The sequence below is a fragment of the Nelumbo nucifera genome, chromosome 7 (assembly GCF_055504915.1).
Source record: "Nelumbo nucifera cultivar China Antique chromosome 7, China Antique-T2T, whole genome shotgun sequence".
Taxonomy (NCBI): domain Eukaryota; kingdom Viridiplantae; phylum Streptophyta; class Magnoliopsida; order Proteales; family Nelumbonaceae; genus Nelumbo; species Nelumbo nucifera.
This window is the reverse complement of record NC_142655.1, coordinates 854,240-870,023: the sequence shown is the minus strand read 5'-3', so window position 1 is coordinate 870,023 and position 15,784 is coordinate 854,240. Positions and strand designations below refer to the sequence as shown.

At 40.9% G+C, this 15,784-nt stretch overlaps 2 protein-coding genes and 1 long non-coding RNA gene across 4 annotated transcripts; 1 reads left to right on the top strand and 2 right to left on the bottom strand.

The window, feature by feature from the left end:
• Positions 1-1,368: 1,368 nt before the first annotated feature.
• LOC109114723 (uncharacterized) lies at positions 1,369-1,965 on the bottom strand. Its single transcript, XM_019197801.1, has one exon. The coding sequence runs from the start codon at positions 1,963-1,965 to the stop codon at positions 1,369-1,371; it is 597 nt and encodes a 198-aa protein (XP_019053346.1).
• Positions 1,966-5,656: 3,691 nt separating this feature from the next.
• On the top strand, positions 5,657-10,750 carry LOC104597787 (YTH domain-containing protein ECT4-like). The gene is made up of 9 exons (XM_088891185.1): positions 5,657-5,955; positions 7,060-7,136; positions 7,254-7,413; positions 7,538-7,611; positions 7,813-8,412; positions 8,535-9,125; positions 9,213-9,425; positions 9,540-9,686; positions 9,861-10,750. The coding sequence occupies exons 1-9, from the start codon at positions 5,928-5,930 to the stop codon at positions 10,122-10,124; spliced, it is 2,154 nt and encodes a 717-aa protein (XP_088747311.1). The 5' UTR covers positions 5,657-5,927; the 3' UTR covers positions 10,125-10,750.
• Positions 10,379-13,847, bottom strand: LOC148790070 (uncharacterized). 2 transcript variants are annotated; one of them, XR_016078470.1, is made up of 2 exons: positions 12,225-13,847; positions 10,379-11,452 (listed from the first exon to the last, which is right to left on the bottom strand). It is a non-coding gene; the product is annotated as an uncharacterized LOC148790070 (long non-coding RNA). The 2 variants fall into 2 exon arrangements; XR_016078471.1 differs by having other exon boundaries at positions 10,379-11,385.
• Between the last annotated feature and the right edge of the window lie 1,937 nt (positions 13,848-15,784).

Sequence of the window (15,784 nt, the reverse complement as noted above, 5' to 3'; positions counted from 1 at the left end):
AAATTCCAGATTTGCAAACAAGTAAACGAAAAATAAACAAAATGAAAATAAATTGCAGAAAGGACATAACGAAACTGAAATCGAAAGAACCGAAATTAAATCTATGACTAATGGTTGGGATCCGAATCCAGAGGTGGCAGTAGTGATGTTGGTGAACTGCAAACAGGAACCCTTCCTCTTCCTTGAGCATCCTCCTCTTCCTCTACCCTTGAACTTCTCAAGATCAACCTTCCGTCTTACCTGGGGGCAGAATCCAACCCTTTCTCAAGAGCCCTTGGGTCCTTTTTATAGAGAAGGGTAGATACTTTTGGGATTAGAGAGAAAGAGGGGGCGGCAGTTGGGTTTTAGCAAAGATATGGGCACCCTAGGGTTTCTAATTAAAGGTTAGGATGGTTCTAGGTTTATCCTAAGGCTAAGAAGAATAGAAGATGGCGTCCAATATTATGTAGGGCTGAGATTTGGGTGCCTAGAAATGGATGGTGAGGATTTAGGCGCCTAGGGTTGAAAGGTGGCGATTAAAAGGAGAGGGTGGTGCCGTAGAGTGGATGGCTGAGATAAAGGATGGAGTGAAGGGATGAAATCTAGAGGTTAGGGGCTGAATGGTGAGGACTAGAAATTAGGTGGCGCCCTATGGTTTAAAAGCTACAAAGAGAGTTCCCTATAATGAATGGTGGAGGGTGCAAATTAAACTGTTGGGGTTGGATAGGGTTTGCTAAGGAGGAAAAGAATAGGTTAAAAAGTGCCCTAGGGTTGGTAAAGAGAGAGGAGCATGCTAACACAGTAGGAGGGGCGCCAAACTTGGTTTAAGAGATAGGAGGCGCTCTCATGTTCTCAGTTTTTCACAAAAACACCCCCTCTCTCAGTTGGACTTCACACAGTTTCCCAAAAACTACATTTCAGCCATGTAACTTCCCTAGTTTTCCACAGAATTTGCACAGAGACCCTTAGAGGTCACAACATTCAATTTAACTAGGGAAAGGGCATACTCTAACTATTCTAAGGTTGAAAATACCCCTGAAATGATGCCCTTAAGGCATCAAAATGCATAGTTATCACTTCCTTAACAAAGTCCGCTGCGAGAAGCTTTCCGACCTCCTCGTCAACTACGCTCCACCGCTCCATGGCAAGGTTCCGTTTTCTTTGTTTGACTACCATGACTGAGGGGTTCACATTAATTCTATGAGTAATTATTCTTGGGTCAATTCTGGACATTTTTGCCGCGGACCAAGCAAAAACATCTAAATTTTCAAGTAGAAAACTTATCAGCTGCAATCGGAGAGGTTCGCTTAGTAGTGCGCCGATCTAGAAGGTCTTCGTCGTCTCGTCTTCAGAGATTCGGACATGGACGATTTCTTCCATCGGGGCAGCTCACTCCTCTATTTGCTCGGGTGGAGGCTCTAGTTCGACATTGTCTGCCAACTTCGCCTTGCCCTTTAGTGCGGCCACGTAGCACTTACGCGATTCCAGCTGGTCACCTCGTATAACCCCTACTCCGCAGTCTGTCTGGAACTTCATCGCCAGATAGTAGGTGGACACGACTGCACGAAGGGCATGCCGAATGGGCTGACCTAAAATCGCATTGTAGGGGGACGGCGTCGCGACCACAAGGAAGGTGTGCTCGAAGCGCGCTAAGTTGGACCACATTCTCGCTGCAATTGGCACTGTGATTCGTCCAAGGGGCTTGACTACTTCGTCCATGTTCAAAAGCTTACAGAAAAAGAATATCCACGGAACTTCTGAGTCCACTAGTATTCGCTTTACCTCGAAATCGTTGATTACTAGCTTGACGACGAGGGCATCATTGTGCGGATTATATATCCTACGAGCGTCGTTCTCAGTGAAGTAGATAGGCTCTTCGATCCAAGGCCTCTTCGATGGATTTTCTGCTTCATGTTCGAGCTCCCGAACTGAGGTTTTTCTTTCTGCTGTTGTACACCCCGCAATAATGGACTCGTCGGTGATCATGTTGATCACTTCGCGGATTGGCCTGTCTTTAGGCGGATGCTGCTACCGAGGTGGCTGATCATTTCTTCTATTGGACTCTGGAGCATCTCTTCTCTGGTCGGCTTGACAATCTCCCGACTCCCTACCATCGCGCTGGATGTACTGCTTCATGTAGACGCGGCGGATCAACTCCTCAGTCTCATCGCGCAAGTTCCATCAGTTCTCAGTGGTGTGCCAAAGTCACAATGGAAGTGAAAATAGATGTTTGGGTTTCTGGTCATCAGATCTCCCTTCATTCTGGGCAGCCACTTGAGGTAATTGGCGTCCTTTATTGACATCAGTGTCTCACCTAGCTTCGCATTGAGGGGAGTGTAGGAGGACCTTTCAACGGGGGGTGTCCTAGATCGCCGACCTGAACTAGAACCCCAAGATGGAGCATTACTCTTCTTTCTTGGAGATGCTTACTACTGCTAGCTTCTTCGTTTTCCCTTTTCCTCTTTTCTCCTTGCGGGGCCTCAACCTTGGGATTAAGCGCCTCCTCGGTTTTCATAAAGTTTTCAGCGTTGGAGACAAAATTCTCAATGGTCTACGGCAGGTAAACACTAAGGTGCCATGCAAACTCTTTGTGCTTGACTCCCTTTATCGCTGCAGTGAGCCGAACAACTGGTTCGAGGTCCAATAATTGTAAGCATTCGTCGTTGAAGCATGAAATAAAACATTGGATGGTCTCATTCTCCCTCTGCACCACATTCAGAATGCTCGCTTGGGACTTCGGGCACTTCTTACAAGTGATGAAGTGGGCATTGAAGCGATCAGCAAACTGGGCCCAGCTAGTAATTGAGCCCGGTGCTAAACTCCTATACCACGTTCTGGCTACTCCTCTGAAAGTAGTAGAAAAGGCGATGCACATGCTGGCCTCATCTGCCCCAGCGAGGAGCATCTGAGACTGGAATACATCGACGTAATCATTGGGGTCGTACTTCACATCTTAGGTCTCTAGAGTTGGGACCTTGAAGTCCTTTGGTCTCGGGGCCGCAAGAATCTCTGACGATAGGGGGGAGGGCTGGCTCATCAGAATTGGAGCCGGCTGTGTAGCTACTGAGCTTACTTCCTCCCGTGCCTTGCTCTGCTCCAGTGGTTGGCTGGTCCTAGGTGACGGGTTGTTTCTAGCGGACTGTCGAAATGACTTGTGGTGACGCCATTTCTTTGTTGCTTCCTCATTGGTGTTGTTGATCCCTGTGTTGTCTTGGACTTCAATCCTCGTCCGCTCATGTTCTCGAATACTATTGCGAGGTGGGAGAGGGTTCTAGCTTCCTGCTTCTTCACGGTCATGAACTTGTTGATGGATGTTGCGAGGTTCAGAGGGGACTCGGCGTGAGCTCGCTCCTCTGGCCCCGAGCTGCCGCTGGTCACTTACTTGGGGCTTGAGGTTCTCCCTCCACAAATGTTGCTACTGATCGGTCCTCGTTTGGTGGCTGACCACGGGCCGCTCGTTCTAGTTTTTACCCCCTTGTGGGGGAGTGGGTGTACGTCGACCCTCAATCCTGTCCCAATGTAGGATTTGGTTTCAGGGGGAACTAGAACCTGGGGATTTACCACACCATGGGGAGGAGACGGGCGCACATTCTACTACTGGTTCGAGTTCTTTTTCAGATTCGGGTTTTGAGATTGATGCTAGTTCTGACACTGGTGTTGTAGTGGCAGAAATTGCTGCTAGTACTACAGGTAGAAATAGTATTGTTGAAGCTGTTGGAACTGGTGCATTTGATTCATTTGTAGCTGTATGGTTCAGACACTCTGGACTAGTTTGTCGAACTGCTGGTGCTCGACCCCAGGGGGACAACAGAGGGCTTCGGAATAGAGAAAGTGGTGCTCACCTGTGGTAGCGAGATGTTCATCTGTTGTGTACCGTAATAATTGTGCTAAGAGAGATCCTCAAAGCAATTAGAGGGATAGTGAACTAGCTGATGCAGACAGAAGGAAACTCTTGGTTGGTTGTGCTATGATCATGTCCCCCGGAGACGGTCACGTCGGTGCTCTTTTTGGTGTTGCTTGAAGAAGCCATTGAGTAGGAAATAATTAGGAGGTAAAGAGCTTTAGCTTTTTGAATGTTTCCCACATATGACGCCAATTGATGGTGCGCGATCTTGAAGCTTGTAGCTGGAAGGTTGTCTGGAGGCTGGTTGCGTAGCGAGCTGGTTCGAACAGCAAGGAAACATCAGAGAACCCGGGGTGGCTAACCCGGCGAGGTCGCTCCGTTGCTTAAGTTAGTACTGTAGTCTTGGTTACGAGCTGAAAGCTTGAGTATAGGAGTGCTAGTGAGCAAGTAATCGCACGTACCTAGGTCAAGGGGGTTGATGCCTTTATATAGTTGAGCCGCTGTGAGCCCCAAGGAGACTCTTCGGGATCTTCAGACCAGTTGGTTGGAGTCCACTCCGTTTCAGACGAGGCCAACGTGCTAGCTGATAAGGCTTATAGTGTCCATCTGATTCAAGCGGGACGAGGATAAGGTCTACGGTTACACGGCGTGATTCCAAAAAGGCTCGAGGGCAGTTGGTGAACTTCCAAAATCCATTACATGCCACCTCGGCACATGCGATCACCGAAGTCCTCAGGCTTCAATATTATTCGAAGAGACTGAAGTACCCGAGGTGGCAAAGAGTGCTGAATCATTGCCTGACTGAAAGGTCGCATCCACGTGTGCTCTATTTATTAGGTCGGGCCAAATCACCCCTCATCAGGAGATATTCCCGATGCAAGGTTGAAAGAGGCTATTGGCACGGAGCTGATCTCTCTATGAATATTCGAGTAAAAGAAAACCAAGTAGCGGAGATGGTCATTCGGTGTTCCTCCTAAAATAAATGGTTCCACAGGCTGGATTTAAGCTTTGCTTTACAATATTTCGGTTCGGGCTTAGGCAGGGCCCATTCAAATAATCGCAAAAACAAAGACCAAAGTCCGACCCATATAACATGTCAATGCATCTTCTCCTTTCATTATTCATTTTAAGCTAAGCCCATCTAGTGAACGGTAAGTTCATGTTAAATTTTCATTTCGACCCCGACTTGAGCCTTCAGTGAACAGTATGTTCCGACAACTTTCTTTTGTGATGCTCCACAACTTAATCAGTTATAAAGTGTTTATTTTTATTTTTATTTTTTTTTTCTGGTCTAAAAAAATCCGGGTCCGTTATCAAATTATAGACCAATTGGTGGGGCTGATCATTGATCAATAGTAGGTCGGTTTGGTTTCACCATATGAGGGCTGAATGGGGGACTGGGCCCCTGCAATTCTTCTAGGCCCAAGATTGTGTCTACTACATTGATGGTATGGTCCATTGCATTTTAGTGTGTGACCGTCCTTTGACGTCTAGACTTGGGATCCAACTTCTGCTCATCTACCTTGGGTTGGGCCTTTGACAGATTAAAGTTCGAATTAGGTTGGGTTAAGACTTTAAGAATTCAGATTGGAAAATATCAACATGACTAAACCGGACTTAAACCGGTTTTTCCCTTTGGGTTTGGGGGGAGTTGGTCGCGGTTTGGTTTCAAAAGAGACATCCCATTATGATCTAGGTCTTTAACGAATTAATGAGAAGCCAGCCAGTAAGTATAGGGCCTTAAATGCCCATCCACACCGAAGCCCATGTCCATGTCCATGTCCATGTGGTAATTCATTTTTGTTTGTTTTTGTGATTAGGGTTTCGAGAGAGCAACCCTCCAAACTCCAAACGCCAAAAGAAAATCCTGTTTTGAAGGCGGAGCCGTGGTGCTATTTGAATCACCGCTTTTCCATCTTAAAAACCCTTTCTTTCCAAAAGCCCAAACCCTTCTTGGCGGCTGACCTGACCCTCACCTTTTTTCTCTCTTAGGGTTTCTCTCTCTCTCTCCCCTCCAATATCCCCTAATCTTCGTTCTCGTTTCTAGGGTTTTCTTACATCCTTCTTTTATCCACCATTGCTCGTCTCCACGCATAATCAGATCATGGCAGCGGTAGCTCCTCCTGCGGACCGTATCCTTACTTAATACTGAGTATGTTGGTATGCTTTTATTTGCTCAGTGTTTTTACTTTCATTTTCCTATATCTACTTTACAGTCGTAGACTTGAATTTTCTCTTCTTCTTAAGATCCTTTAGCTGCCTATTTTTCAGTATGTTGTCTTTAGATGTTTGCGGGTTTTGTAACGGTTTATGTCTAGATCTGGGGATCATGTTTCTAGAAGACATCTGCAGTTCTACTATATTGTTTAGCGTTAGTGCTTTCAAGAGGTATGTTAGTTCATGATTCTTAGAATAGTTTGAAGTTCTTTTGTTACAAGTTTGGGAATTGATCTATTCCGGATCCTGTTTTTTGTGCGGAACTTGTTCGTTGAGGAAGTTTTCTTACTCATAGCGGATTAAGTCTTAATTTGGCGTTTGGTGTTATTGCTCGTGGTCACTCTCTCTATAAAACCCATAATTTTGCGTTGGTTGGCTTTTGGATCATCAACAATGCATTCCCTTTCTTTTTTCTTCTTTCTCTTTTTGCTGTTTAGATTTGGTTTGTACTTCAGTAGGATAAATGACTATTTGTTTGCCGAGTTATTGCTTTCGTCTTTCAAGTTACTAATTAGTTTGGGGGATTTTGTGGATGATCAAGAGTTTTGCTGGTCGATTTTCTTATAGCTTATGATTACTATCCTCATTTTCAAGGAAGTTTACAATAAAATTATTATGAAATATTCATTACCGTTACTTCATGATTTGCTTGTCTCACAAATCTATATTTTCCATTCTCACATACTCGTACAGTGTGTGCAATGGAACAAATTGGAGTAAAATTTTTCTTAACATTTCTTTATTGGGCAGAAGGGAAGCTTTTCTTAACTTTAGAACCACAAATTACCAACGTAAAACTGACAAAATACAGTGACTTAAGTAAAATAGATAGAGTTGCTTTAGGGATAAAGAGGTATTCTTATTCTAGCTTTTAGTGTGTCTGACAGCTAATATGTTTTAGAAGTTGGTAATGAATTAAGAATTCCTTTTGATAGAGTTCCTAACACAACCATTTTTTTGTTTATTTTTCATAAAATGTTATCGGATACTTGTTGTTTCCTTTACCAATAATATTTCAGAAGCTGCAGATTTACTGCAGAAGTTGTCAATAGATTCTCAGACCAATAATATTGAAGTTCCTGAGGCCACCAAAAAGGTAACACATTTTTTTTTGATATAATGCTTTGAAAGAACATTCCATATTCTCTTTCAGCTGCTCATATTCTCCTATGTTCTCCATTGCATCTCTTTGTTATTAATTTTTTTCCCACAGCCTTCTACTATTCAGTATGGGTCTGTTGAAGCTGCTGAAGCACACAATGGTCCTGTCCAGTCATTTGAACGATCTACAACTCCTTTACTTCAAGATTTTATGGATCCATCAATGTGCTATCTTCCTAATGGCTATGCATCTACTGCCTATTATTATGGAGGTTAGCTAATTTCTGCTGGTTTCTTTTTGAATGTGTTCACTTATAAATTACTGCAAACGCTGTTTGTTGCTATTGCATTTGTTGGTTTTTGTTTTTGATGACTATTTAGATATTTGATCTTCAGGTTACGATGGGCACATTAATGAGTGGGACGATTACCCTAGATACGTAAATCCTGATGGAGTAGAGATGCCAACTGTAAGTTTTTATTTCAGCATTGCTTATATATGTTGCTGTTCAATATATTTCATTATGTTTTGGAATGAAATCCTTTTAATTTAGTCAACTTTCAAGAGTTATCACTGATATTTTTTTTTCTGTCAGAACTGATAATTTCAATGTTTTGGTTTGGGTATTATGTTACATGTTGGTTTTAATAAGCTTGTTTCTGGTTGGCAGGGAGTTTATGGGGATAATGGTTCTCTTATGTATCACCATGGTTATGGATATGCACCTTATGGTGCATACTCTCCAGCAGGTTCTCCAGTTCCCACCATGGGGCATGATGGTCAGCTGTATGGGCCTCAACATTATCAGTATCCTAGTCCTTATTACCAGCCACCGACTCCTCCCCCTGTTGGCCCATATCCCTCTAACCAGATGTCTTCCCAGGTGGAGGTTTCCACCTCCGTAGCTGCAGAGCAGGCACCTCTGACTGTAGAAACAACCAAGGGAAATGCTAATGGTGTTGCAAATGGAAATTCCAATGCTAATAATGGCTCAGCACCATTGAAACCAACAAACCATAACTCAACTTTGAATTCAAACAATACTTATTGTAGAGGAGTTTTATCTGGAGGCATCCCAACATCTGGCTACCAGGACCTAAGATTTGGTTATGATGGGATGCGGTCTCCAGTACCCTGGATAGATAGCCCGGTTTTTTCTGATGGGCAGCCAAAACCCGCCACTAGTAGCTCCTTTTCTTCAACTGTCTCACATGCAAATAATGTCCACTCTGGAAGGAATCAGAATATTCGTCCACTTCCACATCTCGTTGTAAGTATCTGATATTTATCTTCGTTTGTTTTATGTACACACTGATGCTATTTTTGCATTTGTTTATATTTGACAGTATGTTCTGATTGGTACATGGGATTACTTTTTTATTCAATTAACAGGGCTTGCACCATCCAAGACCTGCATCCGGAATGAACCCAACACCAGGTTTTATGAATAGGATGTATCCAAACAATAGGATCTATAGTGCTAATGGTGTTAGATCTGGACCAGGCTATGGGATTAATGGCTATGATACCCGCACAAATGGTCGTGGATGGTTAGCAATTGATTCAAAATTCAAACCAAGAGGCAGGGGAAATGGTTATTTTGGTTATGGGAACGAGAATATGGATGGTCTAAATGAGTTGAACAGAGGGCCCAGAGCAAAAGGGTTCAAGAATCAGAAGGTGTTTGCACCCATCACAATTGCAGTCAAGGGGCAGAGTTTACCATCAATTGTGAATGGCAATGAAGACCAAGATAACTCAAATGTTGTTCCTGACAGAGAGCAATACAACAGAGCAGATTTCCCTGAGAAGTATTCTGATGCAAAGTTTTTCATTATTAAATCATACAGTGAGGATGATGTTCACAAGAGCATCAAGTATAATGTGTGGGCCAGCACACCTAATGGGAACAAGAAGCTGGATGTTGCATACCAGGAGGCACAGGAGAAGCCTGATGGTTGCCCTGTATTCCTATTCTTCTCTGTGAGTACATATTGTGATGCGTTATGCATTTCTTTAAAAAGAATCTGCTCATAGTCTAACCTTCCTGCTTTTATTCTTCTTTCCCAGGTGAACACTAGTGGGCAATTTATTGGGCTTGCTGAGATGGTTGGCCCAGTTGATTTTAACAAGAATGTAGAGTACTGGCAACAAGACAAATGGAATGGTTCCTTCTCGGTCAAGTGGCATATTGTAAAGGATGTGCCCAACAGTTTGTTGAAGCACATTACCCTTGAAAATAATGAGAACAAGCCCGTCACTAATAGTAGGGACACTCAAGAGGTATGTGTGCTTTTCATACTCTCTCTCTCTCTCTCGCACTGTCTCTGTATATATTATATATATATATCCTATATTATTATTTTCTTTTAATGTCCGATGTTTTGGTTTCTACAGGTAAAGATGGATCAGGGGCTTCAAATGCTTAAAATATTCAAGGAGCATTCCAGCAAGACGTGCATTCTTGACGACTTTGGGTTTTATGAGGCTCGGCAAAAGACAATGCAAGAGAAAAGGGTCAAGCAACTGCAGTTGCAGAAGCAGGTATGATATGAACTTTATACTATTATCTATATCTATTTGTTATAAGCTATGTCCACTTTATATAGATACGGATTTAATGTTTAATTACCCATAATTTATTCCTTGCAAACTTCTTCCATTGGTAATTCTGAGCAATACATCTCGATGGTTTACGAATATTGACCTGTATTGTAGGTATGGAATGGTAAGCCTGCTGATGTTGCTGTTACTGATGATAAGGAAAAGGACGGTACAAATGGAAAACTGAGATTGCAGAAATCTGTAGAGGTTGCTTCCGTTTTGCTTAAGGAGTCTTCTACCGTTCAGTCTAATGGAGAGTGGAAAAGATCCGAAGAAAATGCAACAGTTACTGCAGCTAGGGATGCCCCAAAGGGTGCTAAACCAGTTGTAGGCACAGAAAAGAGGGTTGTGTCCAACGGGGTTGCAAATGGTTGCTAGATCTTCCCTTATCAAGAGTGGGTCTATGGTTATTGGAATTGCTAAAGAGTTCGGTCAGAAGTTTTGCCGGATTATTTTAGAAAGTGAACAAATGCTGGCCAACTCCAAGTGGACCTGGCTTACTAATGAGGCAATAAAATGTTGACAGTGAGGGTAGACAGCCCTTCTATTGTCGTTTAAAAAATATGGTGAGTCAGGATCAACTTATTTACATGATCCTCAATATTTGAGTCATCCCTTTTATGAACTTTCCCTTGCCTCTAGGATATTGTGGTGGGTCAGTTTTCTCTTCTTTATGAGTAGATCCTAACTGCTTTTTACTATAGGTTTTGGGTTTAGGGATCTTCTTTTTGTGCTTTTATTTCTTAATGGTTTTCTTTGATCTTTTTTCTTTTAGTTATTTTACCCCTTGTAAATCTACTCCGTTGCGGTTTTTTTAATCTGTAAGAGGACCAGAATCCGGGTGGAGAGTGTTTGCAATAGAGGAATTCAAGAGCTTGAAGAGTTTTTACAGTTATGGAATTGAGTAAGGAGACGACATTGTGATTGTATATCATCCTTCTTTTGCGTGTATAACCCAGATTTATTTGATAAACACCTGTCAATCAAGTTGTTTCTTCTCTGTCCTCTTGTCTCATGGGACCGTAGCTTGCTTTGATTTTAGTAGGGCTCTTTAATGCCTCTGATCTCTTAACAAGTTAGCATTGTTCAGCAACCATCGAATCTAACCATATTATACAATTAAAATCAGAATGGAATAAAAAAATGATGGAACCTTGTATATGAACATGATCGCACTATTCGTCTATTCCTAAACATTTTTTATGGCTTTGCATTCGAAATCAGCATCTGTTTCACAAGCTGATTCTGGGATCATTAATATCTTTGCAGTCTGCATCGATGCCAATAGTCTCACCATCTAAAGGAAGAATCCTTTTTTTTTTTTTTGGTGTTAACATCAACCTTTTCAGTAAAGATGACAATGTATCCATCTTATAATTACAAAAAAAAAGACAAAAATATGGCGAGCTATATCATTGTCTATCCTACTGACAAGTAAGATTTCATATACATCAAAAACAAAGATAATGTTATTCATCTTTAATTGGCAAGAAAAAAAATAAAAAGAAAGCATGTTCTTCACAGTCTTAAGTATCTTCTTATCCCAATGCCATTCCAATTGCGGCTGGTTCATCTATTTCATAACAACTCCATGGCTCCTATAACTGCCCACCATTCAGCTTCAATGTTGCTTCTTGCCCTGCATTGGTATTGTGAAGGTGAAGGAAATATAACTTTGTCACTTTGGAACTCAATTACTACCAGACCTGTAGTAACATAATCTGTAAGTGGCTGATAGGACCCATCCACATCTAAAAAGCTTAATTATTGTAGAAAGAATGTAATCTATAAGTTTATTATAAACAACCTATTTAGTATTTGCATACTCAGATTATGCATTTCTTTTTATAATGCTAGTATGTGCCCTCACAACTTAGATTGCTAAATAATGGATATTTGTGAGTAGAGATTGGGAACTCATTCCTGTGACAACATACATAGAGCAGTTGTTAAAAGCTAAAGAAACATCTAATTTTCCTCTTACCTTGTATTATAGGAAAGCAAGATTATTTTAGGAGTTTCCCATACATCTGGTGGGACTCCTTCAAATATGATTACAAGTTTTACGATATTGGTTACAGCCTACAAGATGTTACAAGGAAGCAAAATCTATCATTGATGGACCAAGTCCCCATTGATGCTATTCGTTCAGTCCAAAAATTGGAAACCTTGAGAGGGATCATGGTGTCTTCCATCATGAGAGACATCGTAGTGAGGACATTTGGTTAAGAATTGAGATCCAACAAGAGATGAGCTCTCTTATTGTTGATACAGAGTCTTAAAATCACGATTAATGTAAATTGGAAATATGACAATTCAAATCGGTATTTTGATACAACAACCAAAATTATCACTACCAAACAATACAAATTTATTGAAAAAAGAAAACAAAACAAATCAGTACAGACAAGGCATGAACCTAATTGGAAATAGGACAGATAATTAGCGAAAATCTATAATGGACAAAACTCCTAATACCTGGCATGAAGTGTCAAATTTGTTTTACATGAAATGGTTGATTTATACTAATAGACTGATCTCCTAAGAAAACGAGCTTGTATTTGGCGAGAGGAGAGACACCCACCATGGTTAAAAGAAAAAATCAAAGACGATTGGTTTTACAAGAAGAGAAGAGGAGAGAGGGAAATCCGGTTCTGGAAATATTCAAAAACAAAGCATGAAGTGGAAATCAATGTAATGGAGGAGGAGGAGGAGGAAGAAGAAGAAGAAGAGGCGGAAAGTTTATCGCTGGTTGCCTGTTCGTCTGCTGTCGGTTTCCTGTTGATTTCCGCCTATCAAGAATCATTCAAAAACAAAATATAAATCAGTTTATAGGGAAGAAGAAGAAAATGCTTACCGCTGGCTGACTTGTTGCCGTTGAACGTCGGTTGCAGAGGGGTTTCTCGCTGGTTGCGGCTAGGGCTCGGAAGAAAGGAAGGGAGTTCAAATGAGGTTTCAAATCTTGTTTTGGAAGCTTTCATCAAAAGGGGCCATCAATGTCCGGATTAACCGGACGAACATAGAGGCCGTGCGCCAATCCCCTGTTCGAACCCGTCGCCGGTCACCATTTCTTCGATGGTGACGGTATGATTCACGCTGTTAGCGTCCACGACGGCTCGGCTAGTTACGAACATAGACGCCTTGAATGCAATCGGGGAATAGGACAAGTACTCTGGCATAGAAGAAAAGAAGCCGAGCAATACCAGGGTGACCGTGAAGCTCACCAATGGCCTTCAAAAAGGCAGGGCGGCCAATGGCTCGTTCCTGAATGGAACGCCGCGTCTTAGTGAAGCGGCAAACCATGCCGTCACCATGGAAGAAATGGTGACCGGCGACGGGATCGAACAGGTGGACCACGACTCCTTCTGGACAGATCCAAGCATCCTGCTATATTCACACGCGAAGAAAGATTTCACGTATACCTTTTCCTGGGAAGAGAAGCCCTTTTCGCACGCGAAGAAGGATTTCACGTGCGGATACTTTTTCCTGCGGGAAGAGAAGGCTACGTCATCTTGACGAAGGCCCTTCCCGCCTTGGTATATATAAATTATAATAGATTACTGTGATAGGTATAAGGCGTATGCGAATGTGTGATTAGGTTTTGAAGGACCCTTACCACCCTGAACCATAAATTCTCAAGAAGTTTGGTTCTTTCTATTGAGTTTGCGTTGATGGTTCCCAAGTTTCGACATTGCAAATCTGTAGCACATTCAACTACACAAAAATATATTATCAGTCTATTGATAGAGTCTGAGTCCGACTTCACCCTGTTCCAACAACCTTTGCAGCCATATGTCGGGAATATCTCTATACTTATGTAATTTATTTCATGCAAGCAGTCGAGGAGGTAACTGGTTTCAATCATGGTTTTGAAAACTGGATTGGATTGGATGGTTTGACCAGTTGACCCGGGAACAGTCGAGGTAACTGGTTTTGTTTCACCCTAAAACCGCTCTTAGGCCAAAAAATGTTGATTTGATTAGTGACCCACTGGTCTGGGCAGTCGATCCATCGACCCGAGCAATGATTTTTGGCCATTTTTTTAATCTTTTTTTTTTTTAAAATCAGAATGGTCCATCCATTTAAACTGGATTGTCAGACCGTTTGACCCAGGAACCTATGGCCAAGATGGTTCCGTGTCTGATCCAGTTTTTAAAAGTTTGGTTTCAACATGTTTAATGTCTATCATCGGTCATCCATGAGAAAAAGGTAAAACACTATGAATACCAACTAAGCACACGAAAAAAATCCTCCTAATTTGTATCACAAATACTTAAAACATTAATAAAAGATTTTACTTTCTTTAATTATCAAAATCTGTAAAATCTATGATGCATCAACTGCACCTTGCAACAAAGAATGCAAACCTGTAATAAGATGATACGTTATAGGGGACATCTTTAATGTTGTTAAGGTTTTAATGTATATACATATACATATACTAATAATTAAGCACATGTATTGCATGTGAGAAAATTTTCTTCATATTAATTGCCTAAATTTTAGATATATCATAGTTAAGATAGAAATTGAAAATTAACAAAAGTAACAATATGATTAAAAATAAATTTAAATATTTTTTATTCAATTATGACATCATGTGTTTCTTAGAAAAGTTGGATCATTGGCCCATCATCTAGATAAGAAAATAGCATTGCTTTTGGATTAGTGTTAAATTAGGGAAAATTATAGTTAGAGCTGGTTGTACATTTAAAATTAGGCTACAAGTTGGTCGATAAACCAACATAACTTTGAAAACCGGCTCTACATTTCAAATGATAAAAACCCACGCCATGTCATTAGAGGCTTATGTGGTTGTTGCCAACATGGGACTCTTAATCCATGTTGGACACAACAAAAAACTTACACTGAAATTGCCTTTTAATGTTGGGTGATTGGAAAATAAAAAGAAGGTTTTTAGTCTCTCTTTCTCTCTCTCTCAAATCTCCCTCACACCACATCACGGTCATCTTTATCTACTCAACGACTATGTGATTTGAAAATAAATAAAAATGGTTTTTGGTTTTTGTATTCATGTTCTCTATATCAATTTCTCATTCTCTCTCTAACTATCATTCTCCCTCAATCTCTCTCATTCTCTTTCTTTGGTTGATCTCTCATTCTCCCTTAATTTCTATCATTCTCCTTCAGTTTCTCTCTCGCTCTCTCTCTCTCTCGTTTGTTTTATTTTCTTACACACTTATATGGTATTAATCAGGTCGTATAAAAGAACATGAGACCAACTTGGTATGATTCTATTACACCCATTTGATAAAAATTCATAAGAAACTCTTGGCTATGAAATTTACACCAAATGGAGAACGATAGAGATTGAGGGAGGAGATATTGACACACACACACACACACACACACAGACAGAGGTTTTGATTTGACTACAAACCGAACCTGAGAGAGTGGGAAAGACAAGGGGAGCGGGAGATCGAGTGATGAATAAGAGAGAAAGGAGGGAGATCGATAAACAAAGGGAGTGGGAGAGAAACCGAAAACTTATTTTCGGTATAGGTTTTTTGTTGTGTCCAACATGGATTAAAACTCCCATGTTGGCAACAACCACATAAGCCTTCGATGACATGGCGGGGGTTTTTATAATTTGAAATATAGATCCGGTTGTCAGAGTTTTGTTGGTTTTTGGACCAACATGCAAATTAATTTTAAATGTACAACCGACTTTGACTATAATTTCCCTTTAGGCTGAGTTTGGAAAAAGTACAAATGCAAATATGTAAAGTGCAAAACCTTATATTTTGTATTGTTTTGTATGTATTTATGTTGTACATATTTGCATTTGTACTCTTTCCAAACTGAGCCTTAAATTATATATTTCATTTACATTATATAAAATATTTTTACTTTTCACACTTAATTTTTATTTGTCTATGGTATCATTTGACTCAAACCACTAACCCACCATCTAAAAATAAAAATTGTTTGATTTCTAGGTTGACATTAAATTTTGTATTACATTTCCATCATTGATAAATTTATTTCTTATGTATAAAACTTATGTTTGTTTAATA

Excerpts from the sequence above, each read along its gene's own strand:
- LOC109114723 (XM_019197801.1), bottom strand. The coding sequence starts at position 1,965 with ATGATCACCGACGAGTCCATTATTGCGGGGTGTACAACAGCAGAAAGA.
- LOC104597787 (XM_088891185.1), top strand. The coding sequence starts at position 5,928 with ATGGCAGCGGTAGCTCCTCCTGCGGACC. Across the intron at positions 7,612-7,812 it reads ATGGAGTAGAGATGCCAACT|GGAGTTTATGGGGATAATGG; the intron begins GTAAGTTTTTAT and ends TCTGGTTGGCAG. Across the intron at positions 8,413-8,534 it reads GTCCACTTCCACATCTCGTT|GGCTTGCACCATCCAAGACC; the intron begins GTAAGTATCTGA and ends TTCAATTAACAG.